At 35.6% G+C, this 13735-nt stretch overlaps 1 protein-coding gene across 1 annotated transcript in view; it reads right to left on the reverse strand.

Annotated features, from left to right (window-relative positions):
• LOC110098173 (beta-galactosidase 3) overlaps window positions 1–13735 on the reverse strand; it is a 66316-nt gene that overhangs the window by 26713 nt on the left and 25868 nt on the right. Inside the window, exons 8-10 of the mRNA XM_028697038.1 lie at window positions 10106–10211; window positions 9942–10029; window positions 9706–9824 (exon numbers count right to left, since the gene is read on the reverse strand). Coding sequence (XP_028552871.1) covers window positions 9706–9824; window positions 9942–10029; window positions 10106–10211 — 313 coding nt within the window. The remainder of the gene's footprint in view (window positions 1–9705; window positions 9825–9941; window positions 10030–10105; window positions 10212–13735) is intronic.

Consider the following 13735-nt stretch of genomic DNA (forward strand, 5'->3'; position numbering starts at 1 on the left):
CATTTGGAAATTAAATAAACATGCCTATAAATTCGTAAATTTTGGGTATAAAAGAAAAGTGAGCAGGGTAGATACAGAAAGACTTCAGTAAATGTAGTATCTTATAGTCGACTTCAGTCTGCGAATGAATACATCTACCTACAATAGTAGTGGATACATTATGAGGACAAAAATTATAGTAAAATGCATAAGGAATGCAATGAATACAAAGCTCCTATGAATTGCCAAAAGAGACCCGTTATGCTTTCAACTTGCTATCCACAAGCAAAGGCGAATGACATGCAATGAATGCGGGCCTCTACAACCCAAGATAGGAGATTAGTTAGTGCACTACAATCTACCTGCATAAATCAGACAAGTAGTGCAAGACAGTGTACTTGTACAAAGCAGCGAACAATCCAATCCAGAAGCTGCTATAATACGCCACCGGATCCGCAACTTCTATGTAAGCGGACAGAATAAGTTTACAAATACTTTACAAATAACACCGCACGTGCACCGTAATTTGTATACATATAGGTACACAAAATGAGGTAAATATATAATACACCCGCATGAGCCCCGACGAGCGTGTTATTGGTACACACGTGACGCCTAGGGATGCTGCGCGGCTCAATAAATTTGAATCCGATCCTCCTAAGCAGATAAATAGGAGTTGACAAGGTTCAACAAGTAATTATAAAAATACTCCCAAACACCAGCAGGGGCCCCGACGAGCGTGTTATTAGTACACACGTGACGTCTAGGGGTGCTGCGCGGGTCGATAAGTGGATTCAAGTTCGAACCCGATCCTTCTATACGGACCAATATGGGTAAACATGATTCGAACCATCAAACAAATACACGGTTGTGGTGACCAATGTATTTATTTTAACACATTCATATTAGGCCTTCAAGGTCTTCAATCAAAAGAATTCACTTACAAAGGTATAAAGCCTATGAAAATTGATCCTCCTAAATAGATAAATAGAAGTCGACAGGGTTTGAATCATAGAACAAATATAAGGTTATGGGAACCAGTATATTTGTTTCAATGCATTCATATTAGTCTTCAAGTCCTTTAACAAAGAAAATTATTAAACAAAGACATGAAGCCTACGAAACTCGGTCCCCTATCAGCAGGTTGATAGGGTCGACAAGGTTTAGACAATGAATGAACCCACACCCCGATAATAACCGTGTTGAATGCTAATCTCAACCAGAGGGCTTAATCTCAAATAATTCAAAATGTCATTCAAATACCCAAAATCCAAAATCCCAAAGTCATTCAAATCCAAGAATATTTAAAATTAAAATCCAACTATCAAACTACTAAAAGCAAAAATTCATCCACCCTCCACAACAATTTGCCGGGTGGACAAATTAAAAACTACTTCATCTCACAAAGAGAATGTCTAGTCGAAAATATCACTATGATCCATTCTCAAACAATCTCCTGCCAGTAAGGACGTGGTACGTGTCATCTAACTGGCAATTTTGCCGCCAAATGATACCGCAGGATAAACAGTTATGACCCGGGGCCCTCTAAACCGAGTGGTTTTGCCGCCAAATGGCACCACAAAATACCGGTTATGGCCAGAGCCAATACGTTCCTTAATGATATCAAATCCTTAATAGGGCACAAAGCCCTCTGTTAGCTAAGGTAGATTCAAATTTGTCCCCTTAGGCAAATATCCATCCTAGGTCTACAAGGTCCCTTTGGACGAATCAACCCATGGCTGCCGACAAGGATTCTTCTGTCAGGTTGGGTCGACTACCTCCTCTAACTAAGTAGACCAGGGACCACGATGGCCCGGGACGACGGAACAATGGGATCTTGATCGGGTCTATCATCCATTCCCCCACCATCCTCTTTAAGTGCAAGATGGTGCAATTTCTAATTTTAAATATCAAATCTCCAAATTCTCTAACTATTCCAAATACCCATGCTGCTACTATATGCCAAATAACATGTATATTCTACGTATCTGATTGATGACTAGCCTTAATCGAAAGTTCTCTCTCGTTATTGGGAGAGGTAATTAACTATAGGGGCTTGCGCATATAGGAAACCAGAACTCAGATCATAAAGTCCTCGCAAAATAAGGGAGAAATCTCTTGATAGTGTCTTATCTACAAACCCATCTGCCTTCCAAAATTTATCCCGGAACTAATTCCGTTAAAACTCCACCCGCCAAAAGAAAAATCAAAACAATGCGGGCGGAGGCCGGGGCCGAATTTTCGGAGCCCACATAAATCACTAAATATCATATTTAGATCATCTTTACTCTCTCTATACTTGTCAATCAAACCTCTCAACAAATGTATAGCTTCTATAGTAGACCTACCCAGCATAAATCCAAATTAATTTTGAGCAACATTAGAATAACATCATAACCTATGCTCAATCAGTCTCTTCCATGATTTTAATGTATGATATAAACTGTGATAATACATAGTATGCATAGAAATGTATTTCATAGTAATTATACTTTTGAAAAAAAATTGCCCTTATTAACATGTATATCTATACGATAAGTAAAAAAAAATTACTCATAATCATGCATGATAAATGATTTAGTACACTTCCACCATTCTATTGCAAATCAAATGTAAATAAGTATTTATACAAATCATAAATAGCATTACACGTTTCATTCACATAGAATATTTTTCATTTCACTAGTATCACTCCGTAAAAGTGTTTAACACAAGTAATACAGAACCTTCAATGCTAGAACTTGGAACATCATCTTATTTTAAGCTCTAGTACCAGAGCAGAGCAAGTATATAAGAAGGGGAGAAAAGATATACGAGAAACACCTTTGCAGTATTAAAGGCAATGGTTTTGCAGTCAGGAAGTATACTAACTGACCAAGCTGGAAGGTGATAGGATCTGTTCTGGAATACTATCCACTTCTCATCTGTGTCATCCATATTAGCTAGGAATGCAGCGCAACTTCCAGAAGAATCAGCATAAACACTTGCCTGTGAATGTAGAAAAGAATTCAATGAATTTATATCAATACTGTATACAAAACTATTTTGAAACTAAAACAAATATCTTGATTGATATACAAATTATACTTACGGATCTAATAACCTACGGGCAAGAATAGAACTTCCTAATGCTAACTAAACACACAAGACCATACAAGTTGTAGGCTACATGAACATACAACAACAACAACAACAAGTCTTTATTTCACTACGTGGGTCAACTGCATGAATTCTTTTTCTCCATTGCATCCTGTTAAGAGTCAAATTCTCATTTAAATATAATAAAGAAATATCATTTCTAATATTTTCTAACCAAGTATTTTTAAGTCTACCTCTACCTTTCTTAACATAAGCCAAATCTAATACTACTTTCCTAACCGAGTCATCGAAAGGCCACCGTTTTATGTGACCAAACCATCTATGGCGACTCTCTCTAATCTTATCTTCCACTAAAGCTACTCTAACCTTTTCACGTATATGCTCATTACGTATCCTATCTCTAAGAGTAAATCCACTCATCAACCACAGCATCCTCATATCAGCAATACTTAACTTAATATTATGCTTCTCTTTTAATCGCCAACATTTTGCACCATAAACATTGCAGGTCTCACCACCATCTTATAGAATTTTTCCTTAAGTTTGAGGGGGACTATTATATCACACAACAAACCTGATGCATTCCTCCACTTCAACCATCCAACTTAAATTCTACAATATAAAGCATTGCAGGTCTCGCCAGCATCTTGTAGGCTAAATGAATATGTAATGTGAAAATGAACAAATTAACGCATCATATTTATAGAAGCAAGATGTGGGCTCCGAAAATTCGGCCCCGGCCTCCGCTCGCTGTTCTTTTTCTTTTTGTTCGGCAAGGGGAGTTTAAACGGAATAAGTTCCGGGGTAAATTTATGGCGGAGGGTGGATGGATTTTGCTTTAAGTGATTAATGGGTTGAATTTCGAATTTAAATATTTTTGGGATTTTTGAGAATTTTCTGGATTTTTGTGGGATTTGGATGGAATTTTGAGTATTTAGAATGACATTTAAAAAATATTTGTGAACCCCTCAGGTTGAGATTAGCATTCAACACGGCCATCATCGGAGTGTTTGGGGTCATTTGAAAATATTTATATCTTGAACCTTGTCGACCCTATCGACTTGCCTATAGGGGATCAGGTTTTGTAGGCTTTGTGTATTTATTAGTGAATTCATATTGTTATAGACCTTGAAGGCCTAATATGAATGTATTAATACAAATACATCGGTCGCCACAATCGTATATTTGTTTGAAGGTTCGAACCCTATTGACTCCTATAGATCCATATAGAAGGATCGGGTTCGAACTTGAATTCACTTATCGACCCGCGCAATATCCCTAAACGTCACTAGTCGATGTTGACTGCTGGGATATTGCGATGATCATTTCCTTTGTGCTTGTAGGGAATGGAAATGTACTCTTACCACGATATTAGCACAGGTGATATGAACAGCCATTGTAGGCTTCTATGTTCACCATGTCATTTGTAGAGGCGCTATTAGATCTCCAATTTCATTTATGAGCATATCACTATACTACTCGTGGATGAATCGTTTCATGTACTTGAAAATCTTGATCTCACCTTGCATCTGCATATTATCAGTGGGGTTCAAAATCTCATAGTTCACCTCACAATTCTTGTTCCTTATCATTCAAGTTCCAAGTTCAAACTTCTTATGCTTATCACTGTTCAATCAAATAGCTTTAATCAGCATCTGCATTCTAATCAATGTGACGACCTATTGATATCTCACTTGTTGCATGTCTCTTTTGAACAAGCCATTGTCCTTGCCATAACCCCCTTGCATATTTTTGTGGGTTAGTGAATGATGTTGTTGCAAGCCTTTGATTTCATTTATAGGAAGAATGATTGTATTACAAGTTCCTCCTCCTTGCTCGTAGCTTGATTGATTGAACATGACAATTTTCTTTAGTCTCATCGATGAATGTTCATTTGAATACTTTGAATCACAACTTTTGATTTTTACATCATGAGTCTTCATTTGCTTGCAAATGAGTTGTAGTTGTGCTCATAGGAGTTTGTCACATTCATGTTGCTTGTGAGCAAAATAACAATCATGCTTGCTAAGGCATCAACATGAGTATTTCATCCCCTTTGCTGATTTTGATTGCATTGTCAAATTTATTGATAAACATTTATATTTTTAACATGTTCATACAGTTATCGAATTAGAGTTTGATTCTCTGCATTATTCTCTTGAATTCAAGTTCTTTCAAATTCAAGTCCAAGTATGGTTCATATCCATAAGTCCAGTTCGTGTTCAAGTCCCCTGCGTCCTTGCAAGCTTATTTGTTGATTTTGATTTTTGGCCACATTTTGATTTTATTTCACTTGGTTTTGACATTCATTAATCTTTTGAATTTTTAGTCCAGATTCAAGTCCATAGTTCACGTTCTTTTGAGTTCAAACAAGTCCGAGTACAATATGTTTTCACCCGAAATTTTGGCAGCCTCCCGGGGTCTCCCCCGTTTAGGGGAAAACTACAGAAAACTGGGCCTCCCGCCACGCTAGAGAAAAGCGTGTACGGTAGGTGCCCTCTTTCGAGGGCACCGCGACCGTGTAAAGTTTTTTTCCCCACCACACCAGAGAAAGGCGTGTATGGGTCTTCGGTACCTGTTGCAAAAGAGAAACAGTTGTTTCCCCGCGAGCGGGTACTTATAAACGAAAGCAGTTATTTCCCCGCGAGCGGGTACTTATGAATATACCGGTCTCGCCATACGAACCGCACCGGGTCCCCATCCCACCACGCTAGAGAAAAGCGTGTATAGGCGGTTTACTGATTTAACACGCACATAATTATAATTAATTAATAATTAATTATAATTAATCGAAATTAATTATAACTAATTAAATAATTATAACTATAATTAATTATTAATTATTAATTAATTTACTATTAGATAATTAATTATTATTATAATTAGGTTATTATTAAACATAATTAATAAAAATTATAACAAATAAATAATATAAATAATATTTATATATATTAAAAAAAATTTCCCTCACCCTCTCACTCTCTGGTTCGGCCGAAAAAGCGCGGGTAAGGGAGAAAGTTGCGATCACAGCAAGCGCGCTCCTGTGCTTGCTTCGATCAAAATGGTCGTGACTTCCGATCCTGCAGGAAGAGACACCGCCGAAGGAGGAGATCGAGATTTGAGGCGTCAGAGCAAGGGTTCGGCCTGGAGATCGATCGGAGAGGGGGAATCGGGCAGAGGAGGCTTCGGCTGAGTGAGGAGATCAGAGATCTCGGCTTGGAATGGAGGTATGCGAAGGAGTTCTCTCTCTCTCTCTCTCTCTCTCTCTCTCTCTCTCTCTCTCTCGGCCTGTGCGGGACGTCGGGCAGAGCTTCGGTCGGAAAGATCGGAGGGAAACAGCGATGGGAGATATGCGACAGGGAAGGAGATCGGGAGCAGAGTTGTCGTGTGAAAGAGCTCTTCCCGAAGGCTTCATCTGCTCGGTATTTAACTACCAAGAGCGGGTAGAGATCGAGAGCATGCTTCAAACAGAAATCACGGGATGCGATTGTTCGGCTCCGATTTCAGCCAGATTCGCGGCAGAATTCAAGGATCCAAAGGGTATGAGGTTTGTACGTGGGATTTTCAATTTGATTTTTCCTCTCTTTTGTTCCTTTGGGTATTATATGAAGGTCAACACAAGATAAATTCTCTACGAAGCCTATAACACTGAAACAAGTGAAGTTTCATCATATTTGTGTTTTATGACACCAAATCTACAACAAATACATAGAAAAAGACAAAAGACATTCTTTAAAATTTCAAAATAAAACTTTATGAGCAAATTCAATGACAAACATACATGCGAATAATATATTTAAATCACGTATATTCATCTCGATACAATTTCCAAATTCAATTACAATATCCCGAGAAGCATGCAACTCTCTCAAGAAATATGTCCTTGCCTCGAGAAGCATGTAATTGCTCAAGAAGCATGTAACTGCCTTAAAAAGAGTTGAACTAACTCGAGAAGTTTAGGACTATCTCAAAAAACATGTAATTTCTAAAAAATGAGGTAACATGCTAAAAGCATGCAGGTACACTATACGACTGCATTGAAGAATTATGCAAGCACACAATATAAATGTACTGAGAGACGTGCAAATACATTATGCAAATGTACTAAAAAGCATGTAGATAAACCAAAAAAATGTATAAGTTCATAGGGTAAATGCACCAGGAAACATGCACGCACTATGTGCAAATACAATAAAAAGCACACAAATACACCAAAAAAATGTAAAAAACACAACACATACATACAAGAGACATGCAAATGCATCATGTAGATGTATTGGCAATCATGCAAGTGTCATGCAAGCATATTGAAGACCACACAAAAATATTAAAAGTGTGAAGATACATTGAAGTTTGTGCAACTATACAATGCAAATGCATTGAAAGTGCGCAAGTGCAATATGGAGGAGCATCAAATACGTGTATGTGCACCATGTGGAAGCATCGAAAAGCATGTAGGCTCATTAAAAAGGGCACAACTATCTCACATGTGTACTAGAGAGTATAAAAATGCATTAAAAAGCATGCATGACATATAAAATCATTGAAATCAATTCAACTAGCATGAACTCTGGCAAATACAACAATCTCTTAAATTCGAGGTTTAAGAATATTGCACAAGTTAAAATTAAAATGAACTTAAATTTGACTCATCACAGCAAGCGTGCAAACACATCGAAAATCATGCACATGTGTAACTATATCATATAAATGCAATGAAAAACATGCAAGTACATAATGCAAATGCATTAAAAATTGTGCATGTGTATCATGCATCCGCATCAAAAATGTGCAATGGTACTAAAGTTAATATATCCACATGTGCGCCAACAAATATTTTAAATACTTGAAAATAAAATTGACAATATGCAAAAGCAATAGCAAACTTAATTTTACTCAACTCCAAAAATCATACTACTCACTCAACTCCAAAAATCATAATACATATGGAAAAGTGTGCCAATCACTTTGAAATTTTATTAAATCCTCTTTCATAAATAAGTTCATCAACATATTCATATGTTCTTGGATAGGTCACCTGCCTATAAGACAATTTTTAAGCCCAAACATGAAATTTGGTCCTTCACCACCCCAAGGCCGGAGTAGCAAGACTTTCATCTCTTGAAAAATTACCATTAATTGAAAATAAAAATTAATTGAGCAAGTTTGCAATGAAACATTCAATCACAATACTTAGAATGATAGCCTATCTTACAAATCCAAAAGCAAATGTTAATCACAAACTTGATCCTCTACAAGAAAGTTAGAAAAACTGATAAGATCAAAAGTAATAAAATGAAAGAGTTCAAAACCTCGATAATGGTTTCATTAATAGACAACCTCAACTAGTCGAGAATATGAATTTCAAAATGGCCTTAAATTCCAAGGCTAATCATTTAGTGCTTAAATTTTTATAAAACTTTAAAGAGTCTAATATTTGCAAAAATCTAAAAGTATTTCAAGTAAAATCAGTGTATTCAAACTTGAAACATTTATTGAGAGATAAATTTAAAAATAAAATTAACTTAGAAAAAGCCAAAGGCTTGTTGTGTGTATCTTTATGTTCAATCCCAAATGATATATCACTAATAAGGATATGACGTGTCTTATAATCGATAAATTTGCCACCAAGTGGCACTACTAGTAAACGGCTATGATCGGAGCCCTTTACCTAGATAGTTTTATTATAAAATGACATCATTAAATTACAGTCATAGTCAGAGCCCATAAGTTTCCTAATTGCTTGATAATCCTTGAGCAATAGGTCATGCAATGCACTTAATAAAGTACAAAGACCTCAAGTAGGTAAAATCAACTTAGATTTATCCCCTTGAACAATCATCCACCCCAGATCTATAAAGCCCTATTAAACAATCCAACCCATGATTCAATAAGCAGTGACCATCAAATGATTAGCCTTAACGAAAAGTTCTCTACCATAGGATATTTAAGCATTGATACTTGCGCATATGAAAAACTTGGACCCAGATCTTAAAGTCCTCACAAAATGAGGTTGGAATATCTACCTAGCATCTTATCTGCAAATATAATCTACCATATAAAAATTCAATCCTAAAATTATACTCTCTCAGCATAGATAGGGCACAAATTTTTGAAGCCCATAGTTGCATCCGTTTGGTATAGGCTGCTGCAATTTTAGGGATGAAAACATGTTGGATATTTCTAACAGAATTAGGATCCAAATTTGTTTAATATGGATACTGAAACTTACCATCCCATAGAATTTCCTATATAAGTAGATAAAAATACTGATGGAGGTTTCACTTCCTTCGAAGATTGATGTCCAGATTTCAGATTTTTGGTCAGTTACTTCAACATAGATATAACTGGCAAAAGTATTGGACTTATAGCTAATAGACGTGTATCCTTTTTTCATTTGATATGCTGGACAAGATTCAGATTTTGGACATCGGTGTGTTTATATGCATCGCTAGAAATAGTCATGTCAATATTAGACTTGTGCAATGTCTTTGTCTACTTCCATAGGAAAATTGGTGTAAAATCAAGTTAAATTGATAAAATAAAAATTAAAAAAATGGATAAGGCTGCCCATCTAAATTGGAAGTAAAAAACAAAATCAAATATGAGAGCACTGTAAATAATGACCTCTTGCAGAGGACCAATAAGCAGATGTGTTGGCTCACTGTACAATAATGCATGTTCACATAATTTTATAGATTTGTGGAGGTCCTTCAAGTGTGACCATTTGGGAAGCCTCAACAACCCTGAAAATTGACTTATTGCTCAGCACAAAGTACTACATAAATGGGAAAATTACAGCAAAAAGATTTATCACAGGAAAAGAAAATGAAAACTCGAATGAACTCAAGAAAGCAGTATACCATATTCATCAATGGGCGCATCATAATCATAGCTTGTGGTGATGAATGGCCCCCCAGAAGTGCGACCGAAGTTCGTCCCACCGTGATACTTTAGAGGAAAAGGAATTGCAGTGTCAATCAAGATTAATATCAAACAAATCGTTCATGATTGGTAAAGGACATACCATGTAATAATTTTGAAGGCTGCCTCCTTTCTGGAAAAAACGTGCAACAGAAAAAGCAATATCTTCTGGGGGTCTGTGAGGATTGCTTGTGCCGAAGGTTTGAAACCTGGTAAAAAAAAAAACATGTTGAAGCAATTAAAGGAAACTCATAATGAAATAAATAGCCAAAGAAGTTGGAGATTGAAACGAACTTCAATTTGAAATCAATCACTTCTCCACATTCCATGCTATTAAAAACATGGTCCTCTTGTAGATAAAAGAAACTGTAAATCTATCGTTTTGTAGAAACCTATGAATCATTAGGATAATAATCACATTCCTGTAGAAGACTACCTTGCACACTTCATTAGAAAATTGTTATTATTTTTTCTTATGAAATTGAAATGCCACAATGAATTTTCCTACTTTATTGTATGCAGTTGCTGATTTTTAAACTCTTAAGAAATTTATAGAAAAGAAAGTTCAACTCCATGAACTAAAGCTGAAACAAAAATATCCAGTTTTTCTAATCAGATCCACAAATGGATCCAACTCAACCAATGATCTCAGGTGATTTGATATAGATCTGATCCATAAAAGTACCATAACCTCATATATGAAGCAGATCAATCATCACTAAAAGTTATATCTCAACCCAAATATTATAACCATAGATGACCACAACTGTCATTAATTTTTTTAAACAAAAAAAAAAATCTTTAATTTGAAAAGAAAAAAGGTACAAAATAAAGCAAACGCAGAAAATTGCAAGATTAAAAAGATAAAAATATAATCAATGACCCTGAGGGTCCTCCTTTAAGCATCTAACTTGAAATCAAATATATTTTGGAGAGTTACAACATATTTTCTTGCAATTTATTCTCAGCTAGCATATAAAATTTATAGCATGTTGTCCACCATCTCTTTTATGCTAGAAACGCTAACATTAGAGCCAATAAACTTGTTGACCTCAACCCTATTGCAGAGGTCGTGTCATTCATTCACAATTAAAATATAAAGCGATCAAAAACACAAATCATTGAAACATTGTCCATTCACAAAACAGACAATGTTGAAGAATTTGGGGCATTTGGGGCAACTGAAATCTATGTGCTTCAAAAATTCGAGCCCCAACCTCTCTTTGCCCTTTTTTGTCAAAGGGGAGAGTATTAACAAGAATAGGTTTTGGGATAAACTTTTAGAAGGCAAATTAGATTTTAGATAAGACACTACCCAGAGATTTTGCCCACATTTTATGAGGACTTCATGATCTTGAATTTGGTTTTCCACAAGCGCAAACCCTTATGGTCAATAACGCCGCCAAATAATGAGAGTACTTTTAATTAAGGATAGTTATTAGATAGGCACTAACTATCTAGTATATAGTAAAAGCAACTTTAGAATTTAAATTTTGGAATTTTGAAATGGTTAAGATTTGAAATTTATCATCATATGCTTAAAGAGGGTGATGCGAGAATGATGATGGGCCCGATCAAGATCTTATGGTTCCGTTGTCCCGGGAGATCATGGACCCTAGTCCACTTAATCAAACGACATAGTTGACCAAACCTAACCAAAGGATTTTTATCGGCATTCATGAGTTGTTTTATCCAATAGTACCTAGTAGACTTGCGGTAGATGTTTTCGTAAGGGGGCATATTCGAGCCAACCTTAGTTAACAGAGGGCTTTATGCTTTTTCGATTATATCTTATGATTCATTACTTAAGGGCATTTGCCAATGAGGAAGATACAGGCTTTAATTATGAACGTAATATAGCAAAATCGTTAGGTCAAACCACCCAGTCAAATAGCCTAGGTTATAATCATTCACCATGTGGAGCTGTTGGGCCAAACCAATGATTATGTAGAGTTGTTGAGTAAAACCATCAATTAGAGGACCCTGACATAATCGTTTGCCATGGCCAAGCCACAGACTATGTGGAAATGTTAGGCCAAACCAATAGCTAAAAGGTATTTGTTACATCTTTACAACAACAACATCAAGCCTTTCTTTCACTACGTGGGGTCAGCTACTTGAATCTTTTTTCTCTATTATGTCATGTAAAAAATAAAATTCTCATTTAAATCTAATAAAGAAATGTCATTTCTAATATTTTCTAACCAAGTTCTTTTAGGTTTACCTTTACCTTTCTTAACATAGGTAAGATCTAATACATTTACTCTCCTAACAAGGTCATCGGAAGGCCGTCGTTTTGCATGACCAAACCATCTAACGCAACTCTCTCTAATCTTATACGTCCCTAGAGCTACTTCAACCTATTCCCGGATATGCTCATTTCATATTCTATCTCTAAGAGTAAATCCACTCATCCACCCGAGCATTATAATCTCTGCAACACTTAACTTAATATTATGCTTCTCTTTTAATGGCCAACATTCTGCTCCGTAAAGCATAGCAGGTCTCACCACCATCTTATAAAATTTTCCCTTAAGTTTGACTGGTACTTTTCTATCATACAACAAATTTGAATTCTACTAATAATATACCCATCTATTTCACCATCACTCTAAAACATAGACCCAAGATATCTAAAATGAGTACACTTATTGATGACTTGATCGCTCAAAGTCACAAACCTCCCACTAGATCTATTACTATTAAAATTACACTCCATGTATTCAGTTTTATATCTACTCAAATGAAAACCTTTAGACTTTAGACTCTAAGGTTGACCTCTATAATTCAAGTTTACATCAACTTCCTCTCTAGTCTTATCAATAAGAAAAATATCATCAACAAAAAGCATACCATTAGGGTACATCCTCTTTGCAAATGTTACTAAGAAAATCCATGACTAAAGAAAAAAGATAAGGGCTTAAGGATGATCCTTGATGTAATCCAACTGAAATAGGAAAATACTTGGTCAAACCACTTTGTATTTGAACACAAGTAACAGCTCTTGCATATATATCCCTAATGACTTGAATATAAGCATTATTACCCCTTTTCTTTTCTAAAACTCTCCAAAGCACTTCTCTTCGAACTTTATCATATGCTATCTCTAAATCAATAAATATTATATATAGATCCTCCTTATTCTCTCTATACTTCTCCATCAACCCTCTCAATAAATGAATAACTTCCATAGTAGACCTACCCGGCATAAATTCAAATTGATTTTGAGAAACAATAGTATCATGTCATAACTTATGCTCCATAACTCTCTCTCTCTCTCTCTCTCAAAGTTTTAAAGTATGACACATTAACTTAATTCCTCTATAATCGCACAATCATGTACATCGCCTTTATTCTAAAAAATAGGATCAACACACTCATTCTCCACTCATCTGGCATCTTTTTAGTCTTCAAAATAATATTAAAAAGTTTAGTAAGCCAAAAAATTCGTTCGTCTCCAAAGCATTTCCACACACCTTTATTGTAATATCATCAAGTCTAATAGTTTTTCCACACTTCATTTTTGAAACCTCTCTAACTTCAATTTTACTAATACGCCGATAAAAATATAAATCCCTATTTTCAATTAGAGTCACTAAAGTCAATCGTATTCTCACAATCTTCATTGAAAAGCTTAGCACAATATCTCATCCACCATTGTTAAATATCCTCTTCTAAAAAAGAATTTTTTTATCTTCATCCTTAATGCACATCACTTGAACTAAAACCATAC

This window comes from Dendrobium catenatum, unplaced genomic scaffold (assembly GCF_001605985.2).
Source record: "Dendrobium catenatum unplaced genomic scaffold, ASM160598v2 fragScaff_scaffold_853, whole genome shotgun sequence".
In the NCBI taxonomy this organism is placed as follows: Eukaryota; Viridiplantae; Streptophyta; class Magnoliopsida; order Asparagales; family Orchidaceae; genus Dendrobium; species Dendrobium catenatum.